At 43.9% G+C, this 26462-nt stretch overlaps 1 protein-coding gene across 10 annotated transcripts in view; it reads left to right on the top strand.

Annotated features, from left to right (window-relative positions):
* The first annotated feature begins 641 nt into the window (after positions 1-641).
* The window catches only part of lrrfip2 (leucine rich repeat (in FLII) interacting protein 2), a 28445-nt gene continuing 2624 nt past the window's right edge, over positions 642-26462 (top strand). The window contains exons 1-21 of one of the 10 annotated variants that reach the window (XM_065959238.1): positions 642-818; positions 7631-7786; positions 13285-13371; positions 14415-14468; positions 15417-15473; positions 15582-15620; positions 17561-17632; positions 17964-18011; positions 18389-18457; positions 18579-18668; positions 18854-18898; positions 19194-19247; positions 19333-19389; positions 20879-20950; positions 21067-21180; positions 22714-22755; positions 22945-23076; positions 24156-24227; positions 25133-25303; positions 25449-25541; positions 25842-25934. In XM_065959238.1, the coding sequence (XP_065815310.1) occupies positions 7697-7786; positions 13285-13371; positions 14415-14468; positions 15417-15473; positions 15582-15620; positions 17561-17632; positions 17964-18011; positions 18389-18457; positions 18579-18668; positions 18854-18898; positions 19194-19247; positions 19333-19389; positions 20879-20950; positions 21067-21180; positions 22714-22755; positions 22945-23076; positions 24156-24227; positions 25133-25303; positions 25449-25541; positions 25842-25934 (1551 nt within the window). In that variant the 5' untranslated portion in view covers positions 642-818; positions 7631-7696. The remainder of the gene's footprint in view (positions 819-7630; positions 7787-13284; positions 13372-14414; positions 14469-15416; positions 15474-15581; positions 15621-17560; positions 17633-17963; positions 18012-18388; positions 18458-18578; positions 18669-18853; positions 18899-19193; positions 19248-19332; positions 19390-20878; positions 20951-21066; positions 21181-22713; positions 22756-22944; positions 23077-24155; positions 24228-25132; positions 25304-25448; positions 25542-25841; positions 25935-26462) is intronic. The other 9 variants (XM_065959240.1, XM_065959239.1, XM_065959241.1 and 6 more) reach the window with 9 other exon arrangements.

A 26462-nucleotide genomic window follows, 5' to 3' on the forward strand; every position in this document is an offset into this window, starting at 1 on the left:
TGGCCCTCTGTTGGACTAAACAGGAACAGCAGAAGGACAGATTATCTGCCCTCTGATGGACTGAACAGGTTTTTACTTTTTAAACATCAAAAATGTAGAAAAGTTTAATAAATGTGATTACAGGTGATTCACTTTAATAATTATACATCCTTAGACTTAATAATAAACACAGTAAAAGCCAAAGATACGTGTTTCAGTGTGTTGATAAAACTTTAGGAGTGTGTGCAAGAAGAAAGTCCTGTTTTTAAATATATCTGCCTATAGCTTCCTAATATAAACCATTACAGAATATTCTGATGTTAAAATGTAGGGACAGACCCTCTTTTAAAACAGAGTAACAACACACTACTCAGACCTGGTCCACGGTCAGATTGGATTAAAATGAGTTATATTTATTCATACAGCAGGAGTGTATCTGAACTGTGTTATTGTATGACATCATTATATTTATATAGTAACAAGAATAGCCAGTGACGTCATTACTCATTCAGGGTTTCCATGTGGTCACAGTCTGAATGCTGGAGCGTTTCTCGGTGTGTCGTTTAATAAAAAAACTCTCAGTGGAAAATCTCGGAGGGGGCTGAAATGTCTGACGGGGCATGAAGGCAGCTTCACACCCTGATTCTTGCTAACATCCGGGTCCTCAGGCTCGGCAGAGTTACGGAGCAGGAGGGCAGTGAAGCCGGAGAGGCGGACCGATGACAGCTGTCACTGCGGACTAAAACACCTCCAGTCCCTGACAACAGGCCGTATGGCTCTCCGCTGATCCTCCGGGAGAGAGAGGACAGCGCTCGGGCAGTAACCCGGGTTATTTAGAGGTAAACTTTTATATTTCAGCGGTATATCTGAGGAGAGGCTCGGTGCCAGTTTGCCCTGTGTGAGCTAGCCCGGGTTAGCCCAGGTTAGCCCCGCAGCTACAACAGCAAGCTGCCCAGCTAAAGAGGTCAGCTACGTTAGCTTCGCATAATGTCTTCGTGCTGTCTTCACCTGTCTCTGGAGAACAGGTGAGGACAGCCGAGTAAGGCTCGGAGACGCGAGGTGAAGTTTTAAAGGGACGAAATGTCCATTGGCTCTCTCAGCTAGCTGCCAAAGGAGCCGGCTAACCTTAGCTAACGTCAACGTCAGACCCATTTGCAAGCTAACCTAGCAGGGCGGTTCACGGGCTAACATTAGCTCTGAGCTAGCTCAGCTAAGGCAACCAGCAGTTATAATGTGCCTCTGATCTTTACATGTGTAATATTTCGGTCCTTCTGCTGCTGTTTCTTAACATGCTAATATCAGTAACATGTTAGTCTGTGTGTGTGTGTAACATGTTAGTCTCTGTGTGTGTGTGTGTGTGTGTGTGTGTGTGTGTGTGTGTGTGTGTGTGTAACATGTTAGTCTGTGTGTGTGTAACATGTTAGTCTGTGTGTGTAACATGTTAGTCTGTGTGTGTGTGTGTGTGTGTGTGTGTGTGTGTGTAACATGTTAGTCTCTGTGTGTGTGTGTGTGTGTGTGTGTGTGTGTGTGTGTGTGTGTGTGTGTAACATGTTAGTCTGTGTGTGTGTAACATGTTAGTCTGTGTGTGTAACATGTTAGTCTGTGTGTGTGTGTGTAACATGTTAGTCTGTGTGTGTAACATGTTAGTCTGTGTGTGTGTGTGTGTGTGTGTGTGTAACATGTTAGTCTCTGTGTGTGTGTGTGTGTGTGTGTGTGTGTGTGTGTAACATGTTAGTCTGTGTGTGTGTAACATGTTAGTCTGTGTGTGTGTGTAACATGTTAGTCTGTGTGTGTGTGTAACATGTTAGTCTCTGTGTGTGTGTGTGTGTGTGTAACATGTTAGTCTGTGTGTGTGTAACATGTTAGTCTGTGTGTGTAACATGTTAGTCTGTGTGTGTAACATGTTAGTCTGTCTGTGTGTGTAACATGTTAGTCTGTGTGTGTAACATGTTAGTCTGTGTGTGTAACATGTTAGTCTGTGTGTGTGTAACATGTTAGTCTGTGTGTGTAACATTTTAGTCTGTGTGTGTGTGTAACATGTTAGTGTGTGTGTGTGTGTGTGTGTGTGTGTGTGTGTGTAACATGTTAGTCTGTGTGTAACATGTTAGTGTGTGTGTGTGTGTGTGTGTGTGTGTAACATGTTAGTCTGTGTGTTAGTCTGTGTGTGTGTGTGACATGTTAGTCTGTGTGTGTGTGTGTAACATGTTAGTCTGTGTGTGTGTAACATGTTAGTCTGTGTGTGTGTGTGTGTGTGTAACATGTTAGTCTGTGTGTGTAACATGTTAGTCTCTGTGTGTGTGTGTGTGTGTGTGTGTGTGTGTGTGTAACATGTTAGTCTGTGTGTGTGTAACATGTTAGTCTGTGTGTGTAACATGTTAGTCTCTGTGTGTGTGTGTGTGTGTGTGTGTGTGTGTAACATGTTAGTCTGTGTGTGTGTAACATGTTAGTCTGTGTGTAACATGTTAGTCTGTGTGTGTGTGTGTGTGTGTGTGTAACATGTTAGTCTGTGTGTGTAACATGTTAGTATGTGTGTGTGTTTAACATGTTAGTCTGTGTGTGTAACATGTTAGTATGTGTGTGTGTTTAACATGTTAGTCTGTGTGTGTAACATGTTAGTCTGTGTGTGTGTGTGTGTGTGTGTGTGTGTAACATGTTAGTCTGTGTGTGTAACATGTTAGTCTGTGTGTGTGTGTGTGTGTGTGTGTGTGTGTGTGTGTGTAACATGTTAGTCTGTGTGTGTGTAACATATTAGTCTGTGTGTGTGTAACATGTTAGTCTGTGTGTAACATGTTAGTCTGTGTGTGTGTGTGTAACATGTTAGTCTGTGTGTAACATGTTAGTCTGTGTGTGTAACATGTTAGTATGTGTGTGTGTTTAACATGTTAATCTGTGTGTGTAACATGTTAGTGTGTGTGTGTGTGTGTGTGTGTGTGTGTGTGTGTGTGTGTGTAACATGTTAGTCTGTGTGTGTGTAACATGTTAGTCTGTGTGTGTAACATGATAGTCTGTGTGTGTGTGTGTAACATGTTAGTCTGTGTGTGTGTGTGTGTGTGTGTGTGTGTAACATGTTAGTCTGTGTGTGTGTGTAACATGTTAGTCTGTGTGTGTAACATGTTAGTCTGTGTGTGTGTAACATGTTAGTCTGTGTGTGTGTAACATTTTAGTCTGTGTGTGTGTGTGTGTGTGTGTGTGTGTAACATGTTAGTCTGTGTGTAACATGTTAGTCTGTGTGTGTGTGTGTGTGTGTGTGTGTGTGTGTGTGTGTGTGTGTGTGTGTAACATGTTAGTCTGTGTGTAACATGTTAGTGTGTGTAACATGTTAGTCTGTGTGTGTAACATGTTAGTCTGTGTGTGTAACATGATAGTCTGTGTGTGTGTGTGTAACATGTTAGGCTGTGTGTGTGTGTGTAACATGTTAGTCTGTGTGTGTAACATGTTAGTCTGTGTGTGTAACATGATAGTCTGTGTGTGTGTGTGTAACATGTTAGGCTGTGTGTGTATGTGTGTAACATGTTAGTCTGTGTGTGTAACATGTTAGTCTCTGTGTGTGTGTGTGTGTGTGTGTGTGTGTGTGTGTGTAACATGTTAGTCTGTGTGTGTAACATTTTAGTCTGTGTGTGTGTGTGTGTGTGTAACATGTTAGTCTGTGTGTGTGTAACATGTTAGTCTGTGTGTGTGTAACATGTTAGTCTGTGTGTGTGTGTAACATGTTAGTCTGTGTGTGTGTGTAATATGTTAGTCTGTGTGTGTGTAACATGTTAGTCTGTGTGTGTGTGTGTGTAACATGTTAGTCTGTGTGTGTGTGTGTGTGTGTGTGTGTGTGTGTGTGTGTGTAACATGTTAGTCTGTGTGTGTGTAACATGTTAGTCTGTGTGTGTAACATGTTAGTCTGTGTGTGTAACATGTTAGTCTGTGTGTGTGTAACATGTTAGTCTGTGTGTGTGTGTGTGTGTGTGTGTGTGTGTAACATGATAGTCTGTGTGTGTGTGTGTGTGTGTGTGTAACATGATAGTCTGTGTGTGTAACATGTTAGTCTGTGTGTAACATGTTAGTCTGTGTGTGTAACATGTTAGTCTGTGTGTGTAACATGTTAGTCTGTGTGTGTAACATGTTAGTCTGTGTGTGTGTAACATGTTAGTCTGTGTGTAACATATTAGTCTGTCTGTGTGTGTAACATGTTAGTCTGTGTGTGTGTGTGTGTGTGTGTGTAACATGTTAGTCTGTGTGTGTGTAACATGTTAGTCTGTGTGTAACATATTAGTCTGTGTGTGTGTAACATGTTAGTGTGTGTGTGTGTGTGTGTGTGTGTGTGTGTAACATGTTAGTCTGTGTGTGTGTGTGTGTAACATGTTAGTCTGTGTGTGTGTAACATGTTAGTCTGTGTGTGTAACATGTTAGTCTGTGTGTGTGTGTGTGTGTAACATGTTAGTCTGTGTGTGTAACATGTTAGTCTCTGTGTGTGTGTGTGTGTGTGTGTAACATGTTAGTCTGTGTGTGTGTGTGTGTAACATGTTAGTGTGTGTGTGTGTGTGTGTGTAACATGTTAGTCTGTGTGTGTGTGTAACATGTTAGTCTGTGTGTGTGTGTAACATGTTAGTCTGTGTGTGTAACATGTTAGTCTGTGTGTAACATGTTAGTCTGTGTGTGTAACATGTTAGTCTGTGTGTGTGTGTGTAACATGATAGTCTGTGTGTAACATGTTAGTGTGTGTGTGTGTGTAACATGTTAGTCTGTGTGTGTGTAACATGTTAGTCTGTGTGTGTGTAACATGTTAGTCTGTGTGTGTGTGTGTAACATGTTAGTCTGTGTGTGTGTGTGTGTAACATGTTAGTCTGTGTGTGTAACATGTTAGTCTCTCTGTGTGTGTGTGTGTGTGTGTGTGTAACATGTTAGTCTGTGTGTGTGTAACATGTTAGTCTGTGTGTGTAACATGTTAGTCTCTGTGTGTGTGTGTGTGTGTGTGTGTGTGTGTGTGTGTGTGTGTGTGTGTGTGTGTGTAACATGTTAGTCTGTGTGTGTGTAACATGTTAGTCTGTGTGTAACATGTTAGTCTGTGTGTGTGTGTGTGTAACATGTTAGTCTGTGTGTGTAACATGTTAGTATGTGTGTGTGTTTAACATGTTAGTCTGTGTGTGTAACATGTTAGTATGTGTGTGTGTTTAACATGTTAGTCTGTGTGTGTAACATGTTAGTCTGTGTGTGTGTGTGTGTGTGTGTGTGTGTAACATGTTAGTCTGTGTGTGTAACATGTTAGTCTGTGTGTGTGTGTGTGTGTGTGTGTGTAACATGTTAGTCTGTGTGTGTGTAACATGTTAGTCTGTGTGTGTGTAACATGTTAGTCTGTGTGTAACATGTTAGTCTGTGTGTGTGTGTAACATGTTAGTCTGTGTGTAACATGTTAGTCTGTGTGTGTAACATGTTAGTCTGTGTGTGTAACATGTTAGTATGTGTGTGTGTTTAACATGTTAATCTGTGTGTGTAACATGTTAGTGTGTGTGTGTGTGTGTGTGTGTGTGTGTGTGTGTGTGTGTGTGTGTAACATGTTAGTCTGTGTGTGTAACATGTTAGTCTGTGTGTGTAACATGATAGTCTGTGTGTGTGTGTGTAACATGTTAGTCTGTGTGTGTGTGTGTGTGTGTGTGTGTGTGTGTGTGTGTAACATGTTAGTCTGTGTGTGTGTGTAACATGTTAGTCTGTGTGTGTAACATGTTAGTCTGTGTGTGTGTAACATGTTAGTCTGTGTGTGTGTAACATTTTAGTCTGTGTGTGTGTGTGTGTGTGTGTGTGTGTGTGTGTGTGTGTGTAACATGTTAGTCTGTGTGTAACATGTTAGTCTGTGTGTGTGTGTGTGTGTGTGTGTGTGTGTGTAACATGTTAGTCTGTGTGTAACATGTTAGTGTGTGTAACATGTTAGTCTGTGTGTGTGTGTAACATGTTAGTCTGTGTGTGTAACATCTGTGTGTGTATGTGTGTGTGTAACATGTTAGTCTGTGTGTGTGTGTGTAACATGTTAGTCTGTGTGTGTAACATGTTAGTCTGTGTGTGTAACATGATAGTCTGTGTGTGTGTGTGTAACATGTTAGGCTGTGTGTGTATGTGTGTAACATGTTAGTCTGTGTGTGTAACATGTTAGTCTCTGTGTGTGTGTGTGTAACATGTTAGTCTGTGTGTGTAACATTTTAGTCTGTGTGTGTGTGTGTGTGTGTGTAACATGTTAGTCTGTGTGTGTGTAACATGTTAGTCTGTGTGTGTGTGTGTAACATGTTAGTCTGTGTGTGTGTGTAACATGTTAGTCTGTGTGTGTGTGTAATATGTTAGTCTGTGTGTGTGTAACATGTTAGTCTGTGTGTGTGTGTGTGTAACATGTTAGTCTGTGTGTGTGTGTGTGTGTGTGTGTGTGTGTGTGTGTGTGTGTAACATGTTAGTCTGTGTGTGTGTAACATGTTAGTCTGTGTGTGTAACATGTTAGTCTGTGTGTGTGTAACATGTTAGTCTGTGTGTGTGTGTGTGTGTGTAACATGATAGTCTGTGTGTGTAACATGTTAGTCTGTGTGTGTAACATGTTAGTCTGTGTGTGTAACATGTTAGTCTGTGTGTGTAACATGTTAGTCTGTGTGTGTAACATGTTAGTCTGTGTGTGTGTAACATGTTAGTCTGTGTGTAACATATTAGTCTGTCTGTGTGTGTAACATGTTAGTCTGTGTGTGTGTGTGTGTGTGTGTGTGTGTGTGTGTAACATGTTAGTCTGTGTGTGTGTAACATGTTAGTCTGTGTGTAACATATTAGTCTGTGTGTGTGTAACATGTTAGTGTGTGTGTGTGTGTGTGTGTGTGTGTGTGTGTGTAACATGTTAGTCTGTGTGTGTGTGTGTGTGTGTGTGTGTAACATGTTAGTCTGTGTGTGTGTAACATGTTAGTCTGTGTGTGTAACATGTTAGTCTGTGTGTGTGTGTGTGTGTGTGTGTGTGTGTAACATGTTAGTCTGTGTGTGTAACATGTTAGTCTCTGTGTGTGTGTGTGTGTGTAACATGTTAGTCTGTGTGTGTGTGTAACATGTTAGTCTGTGTGTGTTAACATGTTAGTCTGTGTGTGTAACATGTTAGTCTGTGTGTAACATGTTAGTCTGTGTGTGTAACATGTTAGTCTGTGTGTGTGTGTGTGTGTAACATGTTAGTGTGTGTGTGTGTGTGTGTGTGTGTGTGTAACATGTTAGTCTGTGTGTGTGTGTAACATGTTAGTCTGTGTGTGTGTGTAACATGTTAGTCTGTGTGTAACATGTTAGTCTGTGTGTGTAACATGTTAGTCTGTGTGTGTGTGTAACATGATAGTCTGTGTGTAACATGTTAGTGTGTGTGTGTGTGTAACATGATAGTCTGTGTGTGTGTAACATGTTAGTCTGTGTGTGTGTAACATGTTAGTCTGTGTGTGTGTAACATGTTAGTCTGTGTGTGTGTAACATGTTAGTCTGTGTGTGTGTGTGTGTAACATGTTAGTCTGTGTGTGTGTAACATGTTAGTCTGTGTGTGTGTAACATGTTAGTCTGTGTGTGTGTAACATGTTAGTCTGTGTGTGTGTGTGTAACATGTTAGTCTGTGTGTGTGTGTGTAACATGTTAGTCTGTGTGTTTAACGTGTATTTTTGTCCTCTTTCAGGTATCTACACTCAGGTGTGTCTTGTGGATATTTTGTGGATCAGTGGTCGCTGGAGGAGCAGTAGAGATGGGGACTCAGGGCTCAGGCAGGAAACGAGCTCCTGTGAAAGATCGATTCTCCGCCGAGGACGAAGCTCTGAGCAGCATCGCCCGAGAGGTCAGGTTATCTCACACAAACACACACACGCACCTGTTGGTCTATTATTTATAACATACCTTAATAATATTATAATATAAATCTGCATAGTCACAGGACGTATGGTGTGATGTTACCTCCGAGCTGATGAAGATGATGAAGAGTGGTTAATGAGAGCAGGAACATGCAGAGATGTTATTAATTATGATGTGATGATAAACTGAAGTTAAACAGCAGTTTTGTGCACTAAAGAACATACAATGATTTATTATCAGTTCATCCTGCGTTTGTCTCTGTAGACTCTTCAGTCTCTCTCCTTTTCCAACATCGTACTTCCCTAACAGCTTATAAAATATGACGACCGGCTGACTGCAGACTTGTTCATGATCGTGATGTGAACTAGGGGTGCAGAAATGCAAAATGTTCTCTAATCAATTACTCTTCCCATTGTTAAAGCGAGTGCTCGAGTAATTGTTTTGTACGCCCCGCCCCCAACTATGACGCGATGCCGACTGTATCTGTTGATTAATTTTAATCTTCGGGATTTTAATAATTGTTAGTAATAGGCCTTTGTATTAATTCAAATATGAAGTTTCTTACTTCAACATACAGCAAACCTCAAATAAAATTTCACACAGACGTATCTTCTGACCGTTTTAACACTTTATTATAAGTAGAGCAGTGAGTGTGGCGAGCGGACGTGCAGACATCAATGCGCACTCATCGCACGTTGAAGCTGTTTTGACAGCAACACTCTGTTAACAAAGACTACAGTCTGCAGTGTAGAGCACACTTTACTCTGCTAAATGAAGTTACAATAGAACGAGGTGAAGTGTCTGTCTGTTTCATCTTTCTCCTCTGTGCGTAATGACACACTCGCTCAATCTCGCTTGTCCATCTGCTATGAGCTATTTATTATTTATAATAATATATTTATAATATAATATATTTCTTTTGTTTGGGACTTTTTGTTCATTGTGAATTCATGGGGGGTTAATTAAAGGGATATTTTTGTAAGGGTAGCAGCGTACGGATCAACAACGGACGCGTTTCAGCACAGAGCCTTTATCAGCGCTTTGTTTGTCATCTATTTTCTCATTTTGAGTGTGCTCCTTTTTCTCTGTTTTGAATTAGGCCTATCCTAGAACCCACAATGCAACAAGAAACATTGACAAAAATGTGGACTACAAAACGATTATCGATTACATTTTTTTTGTAACCGATTATTATTTAATGAGTTTGCACCCCTAATGTGAACATGCTCTTCTAAACTCTGAGTTTACTGGTGTGGTTGATGAGCAGCTTGTTTGTGTGACCTCCCGCTGTGTCAGGGTTAGTGAGGCCTCAGGAGCTGACCATGTTACTCAGACATGAAGGCTTGTTACATGGATCAGTCTCACTGTGACTCATCTAATGAGACATGAACTCCATCCAAACATCACCTCCACCTATCTTCTGTTTTTTTATTTTATATATTTTTCATTTTGAAGGTTTGTGTTATTATAGTTACCCTACTTTCATCTTCTACTTTATGTTCTTTTACCCCTCAAACACAAAGTCTTTGTATAAACACCCTAAACCTTGAATCAAACCTGATTCTGTGATGTGCAGGTAAGGTTTCTCCAGAGAGTGTGTGTAGAGTGTGTGTAGAGTGTGTGTAGAGTGTGTGTAGAGTGTGTGTGCAGGCAGAGACCGCCAGCTATTCGGAGCAAAGACACTCTAAATTGTCTTGGGGTGTTTTCTTGAGTTCCTGTGGAGTAGGGAAGCAGCTGAGCCTGTACCAACACGTCTGAATTATTCTGTGTGTTTGTCAGCAGGCATCTGTTCCTCTGACAACAACACGTCTGGATTATTCTGTGTGTTCGTCAGCAGGCGGCTGTTCAACAGAACACTCTGTCCATCGACAAAAGAAAGTGTTTCTTGTTTCACATATTAAAGCTTTTATTGTGGCAGGAAAGTGTTTCCTGTTTCACAGATGAAGCAGCTCCTGGATGTCTGTAGAGTCATACCGAGTCACACAGGCCGACCATAGAAACATGACGCATCTAAAACCCCCCCCCAACACACACCCAGACACAGACACCCCCCCCCCCCCCCACACACACACACACACACACACACACACACACACACACACACACACACACACTACAGCCCAAAGTTCATACTGCTTTGTGATCCAGTTTTATATCTGATCATTTAATAGTCAATGATCGTGTGTGTATATTACAGCCCAAAGTTCATACTGCTTTGTAATCCAGTTTTATATCCGATCATTTAATAGTCAATGATCGTGTGTGTATGTGTGTGCACATACGCACACACTTGCAAACACACAGAGCTATACATAGAGCAGAGACAGCACGCCCTCTCTCTCTTGCTGTCAGGCAGTCAACAGCTGCAGACGTCACTCAGCTCTCTCTCTCTCTCTCTCTCTCTCTGTCAATTCAATTCAATTTCAATTCAAAGGGCTTTATTAGCATGAAAAACATACATTAACATTGCTAAAGCTTAAATCAAAATTAAACAAATTAAGTACAATTAAAGAATAACAAAGATTAAATATTTAGCTAACAGAGCTTTGCAGGTTTACGATTTCTTTTCTTTTTTTATAGATGAAAATGTAATTTAGCTTTTAAAATATTTACAGATAACTTACTTAACTGAATCTCTTCCTTGTTTGATTCCTGTTAGCTTAGTGGATGATACCACCAGCTCTCTGTAGTGTACAGGGCAGCCAGTGGGGCTGTCTTTTTTGTACCATCTCTTGTAGGATGATAATGTCTGTATCTGCGATTGTATTTCTTTGGTGAAGTCCGGGTTTCTGCTCTTAGTACCAAAGGCAGACGACCTCAGACCTATTCCAGGATGAAATGGTGAAAGATTTGTAATCCATAGTTGTGTTATTCCAGTGGTTTTAGGCCTGGACCATGATTGTGTAGAGCTCGCTAAGCATCTGGTGTATCCTCAGGTCACAGGGTTGAGCTCTGTTCAGTGTGGGGATGGGATTTGTTCTGCTCAGAGCTTGTGCATATGTGTGGTGTGGAGTTGGTAGGAGGGGGGTGGGCCTGGCCTGGGGTGTAGGAGAATGGGTAGCAGGATGTCCTGTAGGGTGACCAGGGTATCCTCTGGGTGGGTCGGTGTGTGTCTCCTGGGTAGAGCTGGTTCTCTGGGTGGAGCAGGGTTGCCTCTGGGTGGAGCAGGTCCCCTAGGTGGCGCAGGTCCCCTAGGTGGCGCAGGTCTTCCGTATGTTGGTCTGTCTGAAGTGCTCATCTCTCTGTTTCTTCTGTGGGATGTGCTGGGTTTGCGGTTGAGTGCAACGTCTTTTAGGGTCTTTGCAAACACTGGGACCGTTGCCTTGAGGATGTGCACCTGGTTGTACAGGCTGTTCAGGTCCAGAGTGGGGTGGAGTTTCACATATACATTTGGCTTCAGTGCACAGTCTCTGGAGATTTGTGCATTTACTCTATGGATGAGGGCTGGGTGGAAGTCCCATCTGGGTAGCAGAGTCGAGATAACTACCCTCGCAGAAGGGAATGTGGCCGAGGCTTTATCTATGACCTTCTTGAGAGAATTGGCCACCTCTTCTCTCTGTGTTCTCAGGTTGTTTGTGCCAGTGAGATTGACGATGTGGCTGGGGGATTCTAGGTGGTCTTGTGTCAGCAGTTCCATGGCATGGCTGGTATTCCGGCACTTGATTTTAGCGACTCTGTTGTTAGGAAAGAGTTTCTTCTCTTCCACATACCTCCCATTTGAGTCCATGAGGACTACAACTTGTGGGTTTTGAGTCGCGTTGCTTTCTGGAGGTCTGGTGGTTTGGTTGGTTGGAGGAGGGGTCTCTTCGGTTAGTGGCTCTTGACTTGGTGGTGTTGCTGAGTTATTGGGGCTGTCGTCCTGGTCCTGTTGTTCTGTTGTTTCCTGTGGAGGGGTAGACAGCTCAATCACAGGTTGTTGGCTGCTCAACTCTCTCACCTTGTCTTCAAGCTTTCGCACCTCTTCTCTGAGCTGCCTCATCTCCTGCTTGTAGACCTCCTCATTGTCTTGGAGTCTTTTTACTGTGTTCCAAAGTGCAGACAGGTCTTTCTCCCCAGAGGTGTCACTGGGTCTGTGTGAGTTATTCTTGCCCTGTGTTGTTGTTGTCTGCTCAGATTGGAGTGTGTTGATCTTTTGCTCCATTTCCACTTGCTTTATTTCTAACTGTGTGAATCTGTCTCTGTTACGGCCAGTGAATATAGGACCCAGATGCAGGACACATAAACATAGGGGTTGATTGGTAATGAAGGTTATTGTAGCAAATGGAGATGAAGATGGGTTGAAGATTCCGGCGGTTGGCAGAGTGAAGGGGATGACGGCTGACCAGAGCAGAGTAGTGGTGTGAACGTGTGGTTTGGAGTCCAGAGAGCAGGTTGAGGCTGATGGCTGAGCAGGAAAGCAGGTGGGTGAATGGTGATCCTAAAGCAAAGGAAAAAACAGGATGAGACTCAAAACTAGCACAAGAAATTATTTTCAAAAATCGTTAAAAATCTTAATTAGCCTGAGACGTAGTCTACCGCAGTAGTTGACACAACGATCTGGCGATGAGTGGATGGAGAGCCGGGGTATATATACTGCTGAGTTGATGAGTAGATGGAGAGCTGGTGTGCAGGTTTGAGCAGGTGAAAGGAATGAACCTCAAACAGGAGGGAGCCACAGAGTGATGATGTTTTATCTGTTTCCAACAGTTATCTGTGGTGATCTTCAGTTAGCTGACTCCTGTTGATCAGCCATTGTTCTGTGGCAGTTGGTGATAGCTTTAAACTAGTTGTACCTTTGTCTTATTTTTTCTCCTTTTTTTGACTTAAAGATGTTCAGTTTTTTTCTCTCAAAGTATCCTAGAGTCTTGGTTTTCTTTGTTGTTGTAGCTTATATTGTAATTTGTAAACGGGTTAGGGTCTCTGTATTACAGCTGAACCAAACCTCACAGACACATTTAAACTTCACAGTCAAACATCACCACATGCTGCGTGACATGGAAAACATTTTTTTTAGTTATTTTACTCGCAGGATCTCAATATGTCCGGAATCATCTTCTGTTTAAAGTCGTCTGTAAAGAAGTTTCAGAATAAAGCATATGAAATAAAGAATCTTTTGCCGCCGGTTGCCTAGTGGTAAGTGTACGCACCCTATGTACGGCCCGGGTTCAAACCCGACATGTGGGTCCTCTCTCACTCTCCCTGATTTCTGACTCTTTCCACTGCCCTGAAAGTCCCTCAAAATAAATCCAAACAAAATAAAGCGATTACCTGTGATGTAATTGTAGATACGATGATTTTTGTCTCCGTCTTTGCGGGGGAGGTAATTTAAGACGCTGTAGTGAAAACACCCTGAGCACCTTATCACTTTGTTTATGCACTACTTTATCTCACCCCACCATGTCCCTCCGCCTGCAGCTCCACCGTCAGCTGGACAGTAATATATAGTTATTGTTATAATCCACTTCACATGTACATGTTCTCAACTCTTCTGTGTGTGTGTGTCAGGCGGAGGCGAGGCTTGCGGCGAAGAGGGCGGCTCGTGCAGAGGCAAGAGATATTCGAATGAGGGAACTGGAGCGACAGCAGAAAGAGGTAAAGAACACCTGCGGATTAAAAATGTCACCTGAAATATCATAACTGCTGAGTGTGCAGGTCGTAGGGGTCCGACCTGAGAGTGTGTTCACAATAAAAACACACACACTCAACGCTGCTGCATGTCCACAGGTCAAAACAAGCCAGATGTTTACAGCTTAAAGTGTAATGCTTTAAACCCTCAGTCCAGATGTTTCACAGCTTAAAGTGTAATGCTTTAAACCCTCAGTCCAGGTGTTTCACAGCTTAACGTGTGATGGTTTAAACCCTCAGTCCAGATGTTTCACAGGTTAAAGTGTGATGGTTTAAACCCTCAGTCCAGATGTTTCACAGGTTAAAGTGTGATGGTTTAAACCCTCAGTCCAGATGTTTCACAGCTTAAAGTGTGATGGTTTAAACCCTCAGTCCAGATGTTTCACAGGTTAAAGTGTGATGGTTTAAACCCTCAGTCCAGATGTTTCACAGCTTAAAGTGTGATGGTGTAAACCCTCAGTCCAGATGTTTCACAGGTTAAAGTGTGATGGTGTAAACCCTCAGTCCAGATGTTTCACAGCTTAAAGTGTGATGGTTTAAACCCTCAGTCCAGATGTTTCACAGCTTAAAGTGTGATGCTTTAAACCCTCAGTCCAGATGTTTCACAGCTTAAAGTGTGATGCTTTAAACCCTCAGTCCAGATGTTTCACAGGTTAAAGTGTGATGCTTTAAACCCTCAGTCCAGATGTTTCACAGCTTAAAGTGTAATGCTTTAAACCCTCAGTCCAGATGTTTCACAGCTTAAAGTGTGATGGTTTAAACCCTCAGTCCAGATGTTTCACAGCTTAAAGTGTGATGGTTTAAACCCTCAGTCCAGATGTTTCACAGGTTGAAGTGTGACGGTGTAAACCCTCAATCCAGATGTTTCACAGCTTAAAGTGTGACGGTGTAAACCCTCAGTCCAGATGTTTCACAGGTTGAAGTGTGACGGTGTAAACCCTCAGTCCAGATGTTTCACAGTTTAAAGTGTGATAGTTTAAACCCTTTTTGTGTTGATCGCCCTCCTGCAGCTCTCTCTCCACTCTGCCAGCAGCAGGAAGTGGGGTCAGATCCACCAGTGGATGGTAAATAGTCGCACAGCTTGTCACTAACTGTGTGTTACAGCATGGAAATAAACAATAATAATCTGAGACTGTGTTAATCCGGATTTACACTGTGAGCTGAATTGTTTAAGACACGCGACCAGAGCTCATGCTGTACGAGTGAGTCGTTAGTCTTTGTGGTCTGCTGTTGCCATGGCAATTTCAGATGCTTTCTGTCAGCATGCTCAGACACAATCAGGAAAAAGGGTAAAAAAAAAAAAAAAAAAAAAAAAAGAGGCTCTTCTGTCACACTGTGAGTGTGTGCAGTCCTAAAATAAAAATCATCTGACCGGTCGTAGCAGCTGATCGGGTGTGTTGCTTGTTGTGCCTCCCCTTCCACAGCATGTCTAACGACACTCAATCTTTTGACCGGACTTCAAATTCTGGTGTGCGACTCATGAATAGTTTCCAAAATGGTTGAAATCGTACAGTGAAGGCCAACTGCTTTAAGGGGCTGATGGTCCAGCATCTTCAGAGATGAAGGATGATCTGATGCGCATACACACAAGGTTTTAGTGTTTGCTGCTCTGTTTTTAAATAACAGTTGTGTGTGATATACAAGCTGTAGTTGTGTTATGGATTACAGACATGATGGCTTCTGATTGGTTGTCAGCATGATGTCGGAAGTCAAGCATGGTGTGAATTTTAAGGAGGATGACTGCAATTGTCCTTCTCCTCTGTGTGAAGGATCCTCTTCACTCTGTTACCCTCCTCCTCCCCCTCTTCCTGCTCCTCCCCCTCATCATGCTCCTCCCCCTTCTCCTCCTGCTCCTGCTCCTCCCCCTCCGGCTCCTCCTCCTGCTCCTCATCCCCTCCTCCTGCTCTCCCTTCCCCCCCTCCTCCTGCTCCTCTCCCTCTGGCTCCTCCTCCTGCTCCTCCCCCTACTCCTCTTGCTCTTCACCCTCCTCCTGCTCCTCACCCTCATTGCAGGCCGAGACAGAGAGAGCTCGAACTGCTGCTGCTCGTCCTAGCAGTCGCCACCACCGGGTCTGTAACTCGCCCAAATACACAAACACAAAAACACATGCACACACTTCCTGCATTGTGTCTTCTGCAGTGACTCTGTATTCTGACTCCATGTTTCCATGACAACAGGGTCTGGATGATGATGTCATGTCAGTCCGCAGTTACAGGGTGCGTTCATTATGATTTAAACTTCTGTTGTTTTTTTGATATTGTTTTTATTATGAGAATGAGATAGTTACAGGTGAGATATTTAGGTTGTTTTCACATCTGGATATTTAGAGAAGTTCTTCTGTACCAGAAGGCGTTTTCGACGTATGTGAGCACAAAAATGTCTCTTGCATGTGAAACAAAATAAGCGAGCAGATATCGACTAGAAGAGGAATTCTCTGCTTGCTTCCATCAATCCCTGGAGCGGTTCATTTACAATAAGAATGAATCAACACAGCCACCAACCCAACAGCAATCAACCTAGCAATCTAACCAGTAACCAACCCAACAACCAACCCAGCAATCAACCCAGCAACCAACCCAGCAATAATCCAACAATCTAACCAGCAACCAACCATACAACCAACCCAGCAACAATCCAACAACCAACCCAGCAATCAACCCAACAATCTAACCAGCAACCAACCCAACAACCAACCCTGCAACCGACCCATGAACTTACCCAGCAACCAGTCCAACAACCAACACAGCATTCAACCCAGCACCAACACAGCAACCAACCAAAAACCAAGCAACCAACCCAGCAACCAGACGGTTTGCCAGAACATCCTTGAAGCACTGAAAGTCCTTTTCAATAGCCTCTCAGAACTCCTCAACTACCGAAGCCCTAGCTCTCAGGATGCCAAGCTTGAAAGGCCTCCTTCTTCAGCCTGACGGCTTCCTTAACTGCTGGTGTCCACCAGCTGGTTCTTAGATTGTTGCCACAACAGTGACCGACGGTCCTCTTGCCGCAGCTCCTATAAGCTGCCTCCAAATGGGGTATTTGTAGTAGTAGCAGCTAATAGCTAATACCAGTAGCAGTAGCAGTAGCAGTAGCAGTAGCAGTAGCAGTAGCAGTAGCAGTAGCAGTAGCAGCAGCAGCTACCTTTGCATGTAGCTGTCATAGTTTCTTGGCCTTGGACAGATCTTGTTGAAAGCCTCTCTTTAGCCTTTTCAGCATATGCACTCCGGGTTAATGTCTAGATATTTACAGGAAGACTTCTCTGGAGATTCTCCCGACCTAGTCGTTCACATATGCTCCTCACAGCGGGGGACTTTCCCTGTCAGAGGGGAATTTCCAGAGGTAAGACGTGACGTAAATAAACAACGCGGAAGTAGCGGCCGTAGCAACAGAGTCCGCTACACGACGCCATAATGACAATATTTGCCTTTATATCAATGTTGTGTGTAATCCAATGGAATGACAACATCCACAAAAGAGAGGAGAACAACATACTGATGAACAGAAAACATAATGCAGCCATTTAATTACGTGCACACAGATCGTAGTGGTCGCGTGCAGACACTGAGGCAGTCACTGTATATAAACGTCAGTTTCTTCCCATTGGCTCGAGTTGAAATCTCCGGAGTATATTCGACTGCGTTCAGACTGCGGATAAAATACTAGGCGTCTGGCCAGAGAAACTCCGGGTGAAGTCCGCGTGAAAAATGCGGCTGTTTGCGTTCACACATAGCCTAAAGAACCTCCGGGTAGCCAAATCTCCAGAGTTTTTCAGGAGATTTCTGTATGTGTGAAAAGGGGTTTTTGATTCACAAGTTTGTTAACGGCTGTATTTTTGTGAGTGGTGTCAAACATTTGACAAAAATGCTCATCTGCCTAAATGTTTATGAGACAATTGTGACCAGCTCACATGGCGTTTGTTTACCTACGCATTGGGTAAAATAGATGATGTGATGCCAGCCCTGTGTTGGCATGTTTCAGCCCGCTTAAAATATTTCAGTGTTAACATAAAAGGACCAAACGGAAAAATACAACAAGGAATCATTTGAGTCAGAACAAAGCAAATAAGCTACAGGTGTGAAAACATCCTAACAGTCTGTCAGAGACGCTTCTCTGCTTCGTGTTTGTCTCTGATTGTTTTTTTGTTCTTTCTTTGAAGTCGACCTCTTCAGGGATACGAGACCTCGGCTCCACCAAGAGTCGGTCCAGCACCCGTAGAAAAGACACCTTGGTGTGTGTGTGCATGTGTGTGTTAATGCGTGTAGCCGACTCAGTATAATACCTGTCCTGTTTTTATTTTAAACTTCTGTTAACGACTAAAATTAATTATATTTAAATGATTAAAATAATTATAACTAAAAGGACAAAGTCAGAAAGTGGGATCATTACCTGATGAAACAGAATCAGGTGAGTCTTCAGGGGATTCCTTTAAAACTAAAGTTTGTTTCACTGATTGCTGTGTTGGATGCTCAACCTGTTGATCGACTTATCCGGTGTTAGTGGCATTCACACCTGACAGGTGTTTGATGTTCTGATTCTGCTGACACATGTCCTTTCCTCAGTCTGATGGACTCTCCTCTAGCTCTGCCCTGAAGACCTCACGCTCCACCGTACGTACCTGTGTGATCACCTGTATGTACCTGTGTGATCATCTGTACCTGTGTGATAACCTGTATGTACCTGTGTGATCACCTGTATGTACCTGTGTGATCACCTGTATGTACCTGTGTGATCATCTGTACCTGTGTGATCATCTGTACCTGTGTGATCACCTGTATGCACCTGTGTGGTCACCTGTATGTACCTGAGTGATCACCTGTATGCACCTGTGTGATCACCTGTATGCACCTGTGTGATCACCTGTATGCACCTGTATGCACCTGTGTGATCACCTGTATGCACCTGTGTGGTCACCTGTATGTACCTGTGTGATCACCTGTACCTGTGTGATCACCTGTATGTCTCACCTCTTTCTCTCTGGGGTCAGAGCTCAGTTTTCGGCGATCTTCACGGACACAAAAAGTCTTCATCATCTTCGTCAAAGAAAGACCTACTGGTCAGTTTACATTCTGAAGCTGTGATTAATATCAGATCAGTAAGAGATGTTCAGGTGTTTATTCAGTCTGACTCACTATTTTTTAATATTCTGATGGTGATGATAATGTCAAATCCTTCAGACTGGTCTGTACCACGATCAGAGGAACTACAGCAGCCTGACAAAGACCAAACCTCCTCCTCCTTCTTCCACCTCCTCCTACCAGCCTCGGGTCTGCCTCCACTTCCTAATTTTTCTGCTTAGATTCATTGTTAAACGATCTCCTGCTGTTGTATACACACAGTTTGCTCTCAGAATCTTAAACACACACACGCACACACACACACAAGATACCTGTGTCCACCTGTTCGACACTCTCCCCCATTTTCTTAATATTTCCTCTTTTCTCTCTGACAGGCAACCTCCTCGGCTGTAACAGGCCTGACTCGCAGCTACAGCACGGTCAGCGTGTGTGCGTGCGTGTGTGTGTGTACTGTGCCAGACGTAGAGTCTATCTCACTCTGTGGACACATTGCTCCGATAGACGCTCACTGTGGGAATTTAAATGGAGCTGCTGCACACTAAGAGCTTCAGTCAGATAATCTGACACTATTAAAAACATAAATATATATGTACCATTAAATGGTCAGCGTCATGGTGGGTTTAAAGACATGAAAGATGTGGTGTTTTCTGATTCATGGTGTGTTTAAGGACCTTTAAACTGATGTTTTTCTGAGTTATCTCCATGTGTCTTCAGGCTTCTGTGTATGATGATGCTGCACTGTGCGGCTCGGGCTACAGTTCCAAAGCTGTAAGTGTGTGTTTGTGTTGGACAGTTTTCAGCAGCCCAGTGTGTCTCCTGACATTTGTCTGTAACACCCTCCCTCCCCCTACAGCCCTCTGAATACAGCTGGTACTCCTCTGCAGCCAGCTCCACCCGCAGCAGCCCTGTGGTGAGCTCCACCCGGCAGTATGTCACTAACACACACCCTAATGGCCACCCTCTCTCAGCATCAACCTCCTCCCTCCCTCAGCATCACCCTCCTCCCTCAGCATCACCCTCCTCCCTCAGCATCACCCTCCTCCCTCCCTCGGCATCACCCTCCTCTCTCAGAATCATCTTCCTTTCTCAGCATCACCCTCCTCCCTCTCTCAGCATCACCCTCCTCCCTCCCTCAGCATCACCCTCCTCCCTCCCTCAGCATCACCCTCCTCTCTCAGCATCACCCTCCTCCCTCCCTCAGCATCACCCTCCTCCCTCCCTCAGAATCACCCTCCTCTCTCAGCATCACCCTCCCTCCTCCCTCAGCCTCACCCTCCTCCCTCCCTCAGCATCACCCTCCTCTCTCAGCATCACCCTCCTCCCTCCCTCAGCATCACCCTCCTCCCTCCCTCAGAATCACCCTCCTCTCTCAGCATCACCCTCCCTCCTCCCTCAGCCTCACCCTCCTCCCTCCCTCGGCATCACCCTCCTCCCTCCCTCAGCATCACCCTCCTCCCTCCCTCGGCATCACCCTCCTCTCTCAGAATCATCTTCCTTTCTCAGCATCACCCTCCTCCCTCTCTCAGCATCACCCTCCTCCCTCCCTCAGCATCACCCTCCTCCCTCCCTCAGCATCACCCTCCTCTCTCAGCATCACCCTCCTCCCTCCCTCAGCATCACCCTCCTCCCTCCCTCAGAATCACCCTCCTCTCTCAGCATCACCCTCCCTCCTCCCTCAGCCTCACCCTCCTCCCTCCCTCAGCATCACCCTCCTCTCTCAGCATCACCCTCCTCCCTCCCTCAGCATCACCCTCCTCCCTCCCTCAGAATCACCCTCCTCTCTCAGCATCACCCTCCCTCCTCCCTCAGCCTCACCCTCCTCCCTCCCTCGGCATCACCCTCCTCCCTCAGCATCACCCTCCTCCCTCCCTCGGCATCACCCTCCTCTCTCAGAATCATCTTCCTTTCTCAGCATCACCCTCCTCCCTCTCTCAGCATCACCCTCCTCCCTCAGCTTGATCCTTGTGTTTTTCCCCCTCGGTTGATACAAGTGTGTGTGTGTGTGTGTGTGTGTGTGTGTGTGTGTGTGTGTGTGTGTGTGTGTGTGTGTGTGTGTGTGTGTGTGTGTGTGTGTGTGTGTGTGTGTGTGTGTGTGTGTGTGTGTGTGTGTGTGTGTGTGTGTGTGTGTGTGTGTGTGTGTGTGTGTGTGTGTGTGTGTGTGTGTGTGTGTGTGTGTGTGTGTGTGTGTGTGTGTGTGTGTGTGTGTGTGTGTGTGTGTGTGTGTGTGTGTGTGTGTGTGTGTGTGTGTGTGTGTGTGTGTGTGTGTGTGTGTGTGTGTGTGTGTGTGTGTGTGTGTGTGTGTGTGTGTGTGTGTGTGTGTGTGTGTGTGTGTGTGTGTGTGTGTGTGTGTGTGTGTGTGTGTGTGTGTGTGTGTGTGTGTGTGTGTGTGTGTCCTTCAGTCTTCCTCTGATGAAGACACAGTGAGCAGTGTGTCTCAGGAGCGAGGCAGCAGAGGTCGCAGAGACAGTGTGGTGAGCTGCAAACATCTGATGATGTCATTACTGGTTAAACTGTGACATCATCACTTGAATACATCATTGATTATTACCCTCTTCCCGTCTTCCACCCCTTACCCTTCCTCCTCCAGTTGTCTGATTTCTCTGACATCAGTGAGTCAGCAGCAGATTATTTCAGTCGCTCTAACAGACGAGGCAGCGTGGTGTCAGACCTCGATGATCTGATGGTCCCTGACCTTGACGCAGTGAGTCAGTCAGGGGTGAAGGTTTAACTGTGATGAAGGTTTATTAACTGTGATGAAGGTTTATTAACTGTGATGAAGGTTTATTAACTGTGATGAAGGTTTAACTGTGATGAAGGGTTATTAACTGTGATGAAGGGTTATTAACTGTGATGAAGGTTTAACTGTGATGAAGGGTTATTAACTGTGATGAAGGTTTATTAACTGTGATGAAGGGTTATTAACTGTGATGAAGGTTTATTAACTGTGATGAAGGTTTAACTGTGATGAAGGGTTATTAACTGTGATGAAGGTTTATTAACTGTGATGAAGGTTTAACTGTGATGAAGGGTTATTAACTGTGATGAAGGTTTATTAACTGTGATGAAGGTTTAACTGTGATGAAGGTTTATTAACTGTGATGAAGGTTTATTAACTGTGATGAAGGTTTAACTGTGATGAAGGGTTATTAACTGTGATGAAGGTTTAACTGTGATGAAGGTTTAACTGTGATGAAGGGTTATTAACTGTGATGAAGGTTTAACTGTGATGAAGGTTTAACTGTGATGAAGGGTTATTAACTGTGATGAAGGTTTAACTGTGATGAAGGTTTAACTGTGATGAAGGTTTATTAACTGTGATGAAGGATTATTAACTGTGATGAAGGTTTAACTGTGATGAAGGGTTATTAACTGTGATGAAGGGTTATTAACTGTGATGAAGGTTTAACTGTGATGAAGGTTTAACTGTGATGAAGGGTTATTAACTGTGATGAAGGTTTAACTGTGATGAAGGTTTATTAACTGTGATGAAGGGTTATTAACTGTGATGAATGTTTATTAACTGTGATGAAGGTTTAACTGTGATGAAGGGTTATTAACTGTGATGAAGGTTTATTAACTGTGATGAAGGTTTATTAACTGATGAAGGTTTATTAACTGTGATGAAGGTTTATTAACTGTGATGAAGGTTTAACTGTGATGAAGGTTTATTAATTGTGATGAAGGTTTATTAATTGTGATGAAGGTTTATTAATTGTGATGAAGGTTTATTAATTGTGATGAAGGTTTATTAACTGTGATGAAGGTTTATTAACTGTGATGAAGGTTTATTAACTGTGATGAAGGTTTAACTGTGATGAAGGTTTATTAACTGTGATGAAGGTTTATTAACTGATGAAGGTTTATTAATTGTGATGAAGGTTTATTAACTGATGAAGGTTTATTAATTGTGATGAAGGTTTAACTGTGATGAAGGTTTATTAACTGTGATGAAGGTTTATTAACTTTGATGATTAAACATTAATATCTGGTGCATGGGTTAAAATAAACTGATTCCACAATCTGTTTGCGATTGGTTCTTTAGTGAGTGTGTGAGCCTGGCGTGCAGCAGCATGGACTGATGGAGGTTCTTCGTCTGTGTTTTTTTGATCTGTGAACATGTAGCATTGACCCCAAACTCAGTGTGACTCACAGGAAGCCGCTTGGAGCATGACAGCATGGCTTGTTCTGTTTATACTTTTTAATATCTAACTCTGAATGCATTTGTTTCTTTCAGCTGGACGACAAATGTGATAAACAGTATTCAGACTTCAGCCGGGTGAGTGCATTTATATATACACATTTAAACTCTACTGATTTAACCACAGAGCAGAAGAGCTAATGTGTGAACTACCACACTACATGTGACATCACTTCCTGCTGGAGGTTTAAGCAGTCATCTGATACTCTTTAGTTTCTCTGTAAAAAACATGATGGATTGATTGATGGATAAATTCTCTCTCTCCAGCCGTCGTCTCGCTGTGCGACGCCCGGCCTCTCAGCAGCCACTCTGGCGTCTCTTGGCGGCACGTCGTCACGTCGTGGCAGCACAGACACAGGCAGCATCTACGACCCCGACACCAGCCTGAGCGAGCTGAGGGTGAGAACACACATTCATACAGTTTATTTAATATCCTATTATTATTATTAGAGTCAATACTCTGATGAACACATGTTCTTCTTCACCAGGACTTAAAAGGGATGGTTATGTATTTTTTCAGTGTGGTATTATGAGGTCAGAATATTATCCACCTTAGAGGTCGGTCAGCGTGGCCCCTTTAGGGAGAGACTGGAAGGAAAGCAGCTCAGAAGCTAGGCTATGTTGTTTTACACACGGGGTTGATTGCTTCACGTAAATTAGCTAATTTCAAGAAAAACGCTGTGGTAAGTGTTCTTTGTATTATATTGTGAAATTTACTGCATCCCAGTTTGAGCACATTTTAATTAGGCTAACAACTGTTTAAAGATTATCCGGCTGACACAGCACTGTAATGGTTCAGTTTTCAAACACTTGTGTGTTTTCAAGATGGGGCTATAGGGGCCATGGGTTCTGCTTTATGCATCTCATCCACAAAGGTCCTGAAATACATTTTTAACAAAGTCCCTGAAGTTCTGATTTTACTACGTCCCACTAGTAGCTCTCCTCTGATGCACAAAGGTCCTGAGTTACAGTTGGAAACTAGTCCCACTCGTACCTACCCTCTGATCCACAAAGGTACTGTTGGTACCTAATCTCTGATCCACAAAGGTACTGTTGGTACCTAATCCCACTCGTAGCTACCCTCTGATCCACAAAGGTCCTCAGGTACTGTTGGTGGCAGCTACCCTAGGCACAAAGGTCATGAGGTACTGTTCTTACCTAGTCAGAAACTTTGTTTTTTCTGGAAAAAAGCTAAATAACCGCAAAGGAGCTTAGCTGACTGACATCTCCTGGAATTTACAGTTACTATTGATAAATATCTCATACAACTAAATGGCAAAAATACAAAACTGAAACACGTTTTCTGTCTGAGGAACTCAAGGTTACAGTGCTTCCCCTTTACATTTGATCGTCTGTTTCTTACTGCTTTAACCTTTTTTCGTTATTTTGTGGGGGGGTCATATGTCTGTGATGGCAGCTCGGGTGCTCTGTAACTCTCCTTGATAACCCCCCCCCCTCCTCCTCCCTGTGCTCTGCAGGACATCTATGAGCTAAAGGACCAGATTCAGGATGTAGAGGGGCGCTACATGCAGGGGCTCAAAGAGCTGAAGGTATAGGGGCTCCCAGCATGCTCTGCTTCTTCCTGTACTATTGGGAGTCACTAACCCCACATCCTCCCCACCCCCCTCACTCTCACCTCTCCCCACTGTGCCTGCTTCTGTCTCTGTCGCTGCCTGCTCCTGGTCTTGTCTGGTTCATCATCCTTCCTTTGCTTTATCCAGTGTTTCCCACTCATAGAGGATAGCTGGGCGGGCAGCCCAGGTAAATTTATGGCCACACAAGTATATTTCCAACCTCTTTTTATTTAATTTTCATTGAATCATAAAATTGCTGCGTGTGCGACACAGCGAGAGCGGGGGAGAGAGAGAGCGCATGTGACAGAGTGCAGGCGCTCTATCTCTGGACCTCACGGCAAAACCAAGAGAGCTGTATCATAAACGCTTTAGAGAGAGAGGGTCTACTGTCTGTACACCCCACTTACCATCACTAACCTGGTTAGTTCATCATTAACTGGTTAGTTCATCATTAACCTGGTTGGTATATCACTAACCTGGTTAGTTCATCACTAACCTGGTTGGTAGTATATCACTAACCTGGTTGGTATATCACTAACCTGGTTAGTTCATCATTAACTGGTTAGTTCATCATTAACCTGGTTGGTATATCACTAACCTGGTTAGTTCATCACTAACCTGGTTGGTAGTATATCACTAACCTGGTTGGTATATCACTAACCTGGTTAGTTCATCATTAACTGGTTAGTTCATCACTAACCTGGTTGGTTCATCACTTTTGATCCCTGTCACCATGGCAACATCTCAGATGTTTCTCACTGTTATGACCTCACTAATCTTGATTTTACTTTAAGAAGGGAGTGTGTTTGGTCTAAAGTGTTTAAGTGTGAATAAGCACCTGGTGCACTCAGGTGAGCTGAGCTGTGACTCCGCCCCCTCAGGAGTCCCTGGTGGAGGTGGAGGAGAAATATAAGAAAGCGATGGTGTCTAACGCTCAACTGGACAACGACAAAGGAAACCTGATCTACCAGGTGGACACGTTGAAGGACGTGATCGAGGAGATGGAGGAGACGACGGCGGAGATGAAGAGAGAGCTGGAGGAAAAAACTAAGGTGAGGAACACACCTGTTCGTACAGGACGTACCTGAGGCAATTCATCCTGTCAATCTGTGCATGTCGCAGTACACACTCTCAGAGATATAGACACTATATATAAATATAGTATTCATATAAATACATATTTAAAATGTGTTTCAGGAGCTGGAGCGGCAGAAGCACACCTGTTCGGTTCTGCAGCACAAACAGGAAGAACTGAAGGAGGGGATCAGACAGAGAGACGAGCTCATAGAGGTGATCACATGACCTCATCATACCTCATCATACACCTGTACATGGGTCTGTGCAGGCTGCAGGGGGCGCTCTGCTCCACAAGAACCTGCTATGGATTGAGTGACAGCTGTAGGGCCCCTCCCCTTCTCTTCTCTGTCCTGTCTCCTTGTCGTGTCCTCCTTCACCTGTTTCACATGTTTCACCTGTTGGTTTTTGCTTCATTTTCTCTTCTTCTGTCTGTGTTCTTTTCTTCCTCCTGTCACCTGTCTCCTCTTCATGGTGTCACCTGTCTCCTCTTCATCCTGTCACCTGTGGCACCAGGAGAACCAGAGGCTGCAGACTCAGGTAGACGCCCTCAGCAGGGAGATGTTCGACCTGCAGGAGACCATAAACTGGAAGGACAAAAAGATCGGGGTAACTCATGCTGTCTCTGCATGATGGACACCTGTAGGCTTTAACACACCTGGACCAGTCCACACCTGGACCGGTCCCCACTTAGACCGGTTCTCACCTGGACCTGACCCCACAGTGTGTGTTTCTGCATGTTGTGAAAACAGAGCTAACACTGTGCTGAGTCTGTGAAATAAGATAAAAATATTTAAAGATGTGACAACATGCATGCTCACCTGTGAAGGACCTGGTCAATTAGTAACCATCAATTAGAGGTCAAATAGAGATGAATTAGAGGTCAATTAGTGGACGCACAGTCAATCCTCATTCATTAACCTTTCCCCATGACACCTGCCATGCTGTCAGCATGTTCACCTGTGTGTGTGTGTGTGTGTGTGTGTAAAACTGTTGCATGTCTTTCCAACCTTGTTTCCACTTGTGCCATTCTTTTATCTGTCCTCTGTCCTTCTTTCCTTTCCTCTCCTCCCTGTCTTCTCTTCCTCTCCTTGTCCCAACTTTTCGTCTCCCCTTGTCTCTTCTCCTTGTCCTTTC

Source organism: Labrus bergylta, chromosome 10 (genome assembly GCF_963930695.1).
Source record: "Labrus bergylta chromosome 10, fLabBer1.1, whole genome shotgun sequence".
Taxonomy (NCBI): domain Eukaryota; kingdom Metazoa; phylum Chordata; class Actinopteri; order Labriformes; family Labridae; genus Labrus; species Labrus bergylta.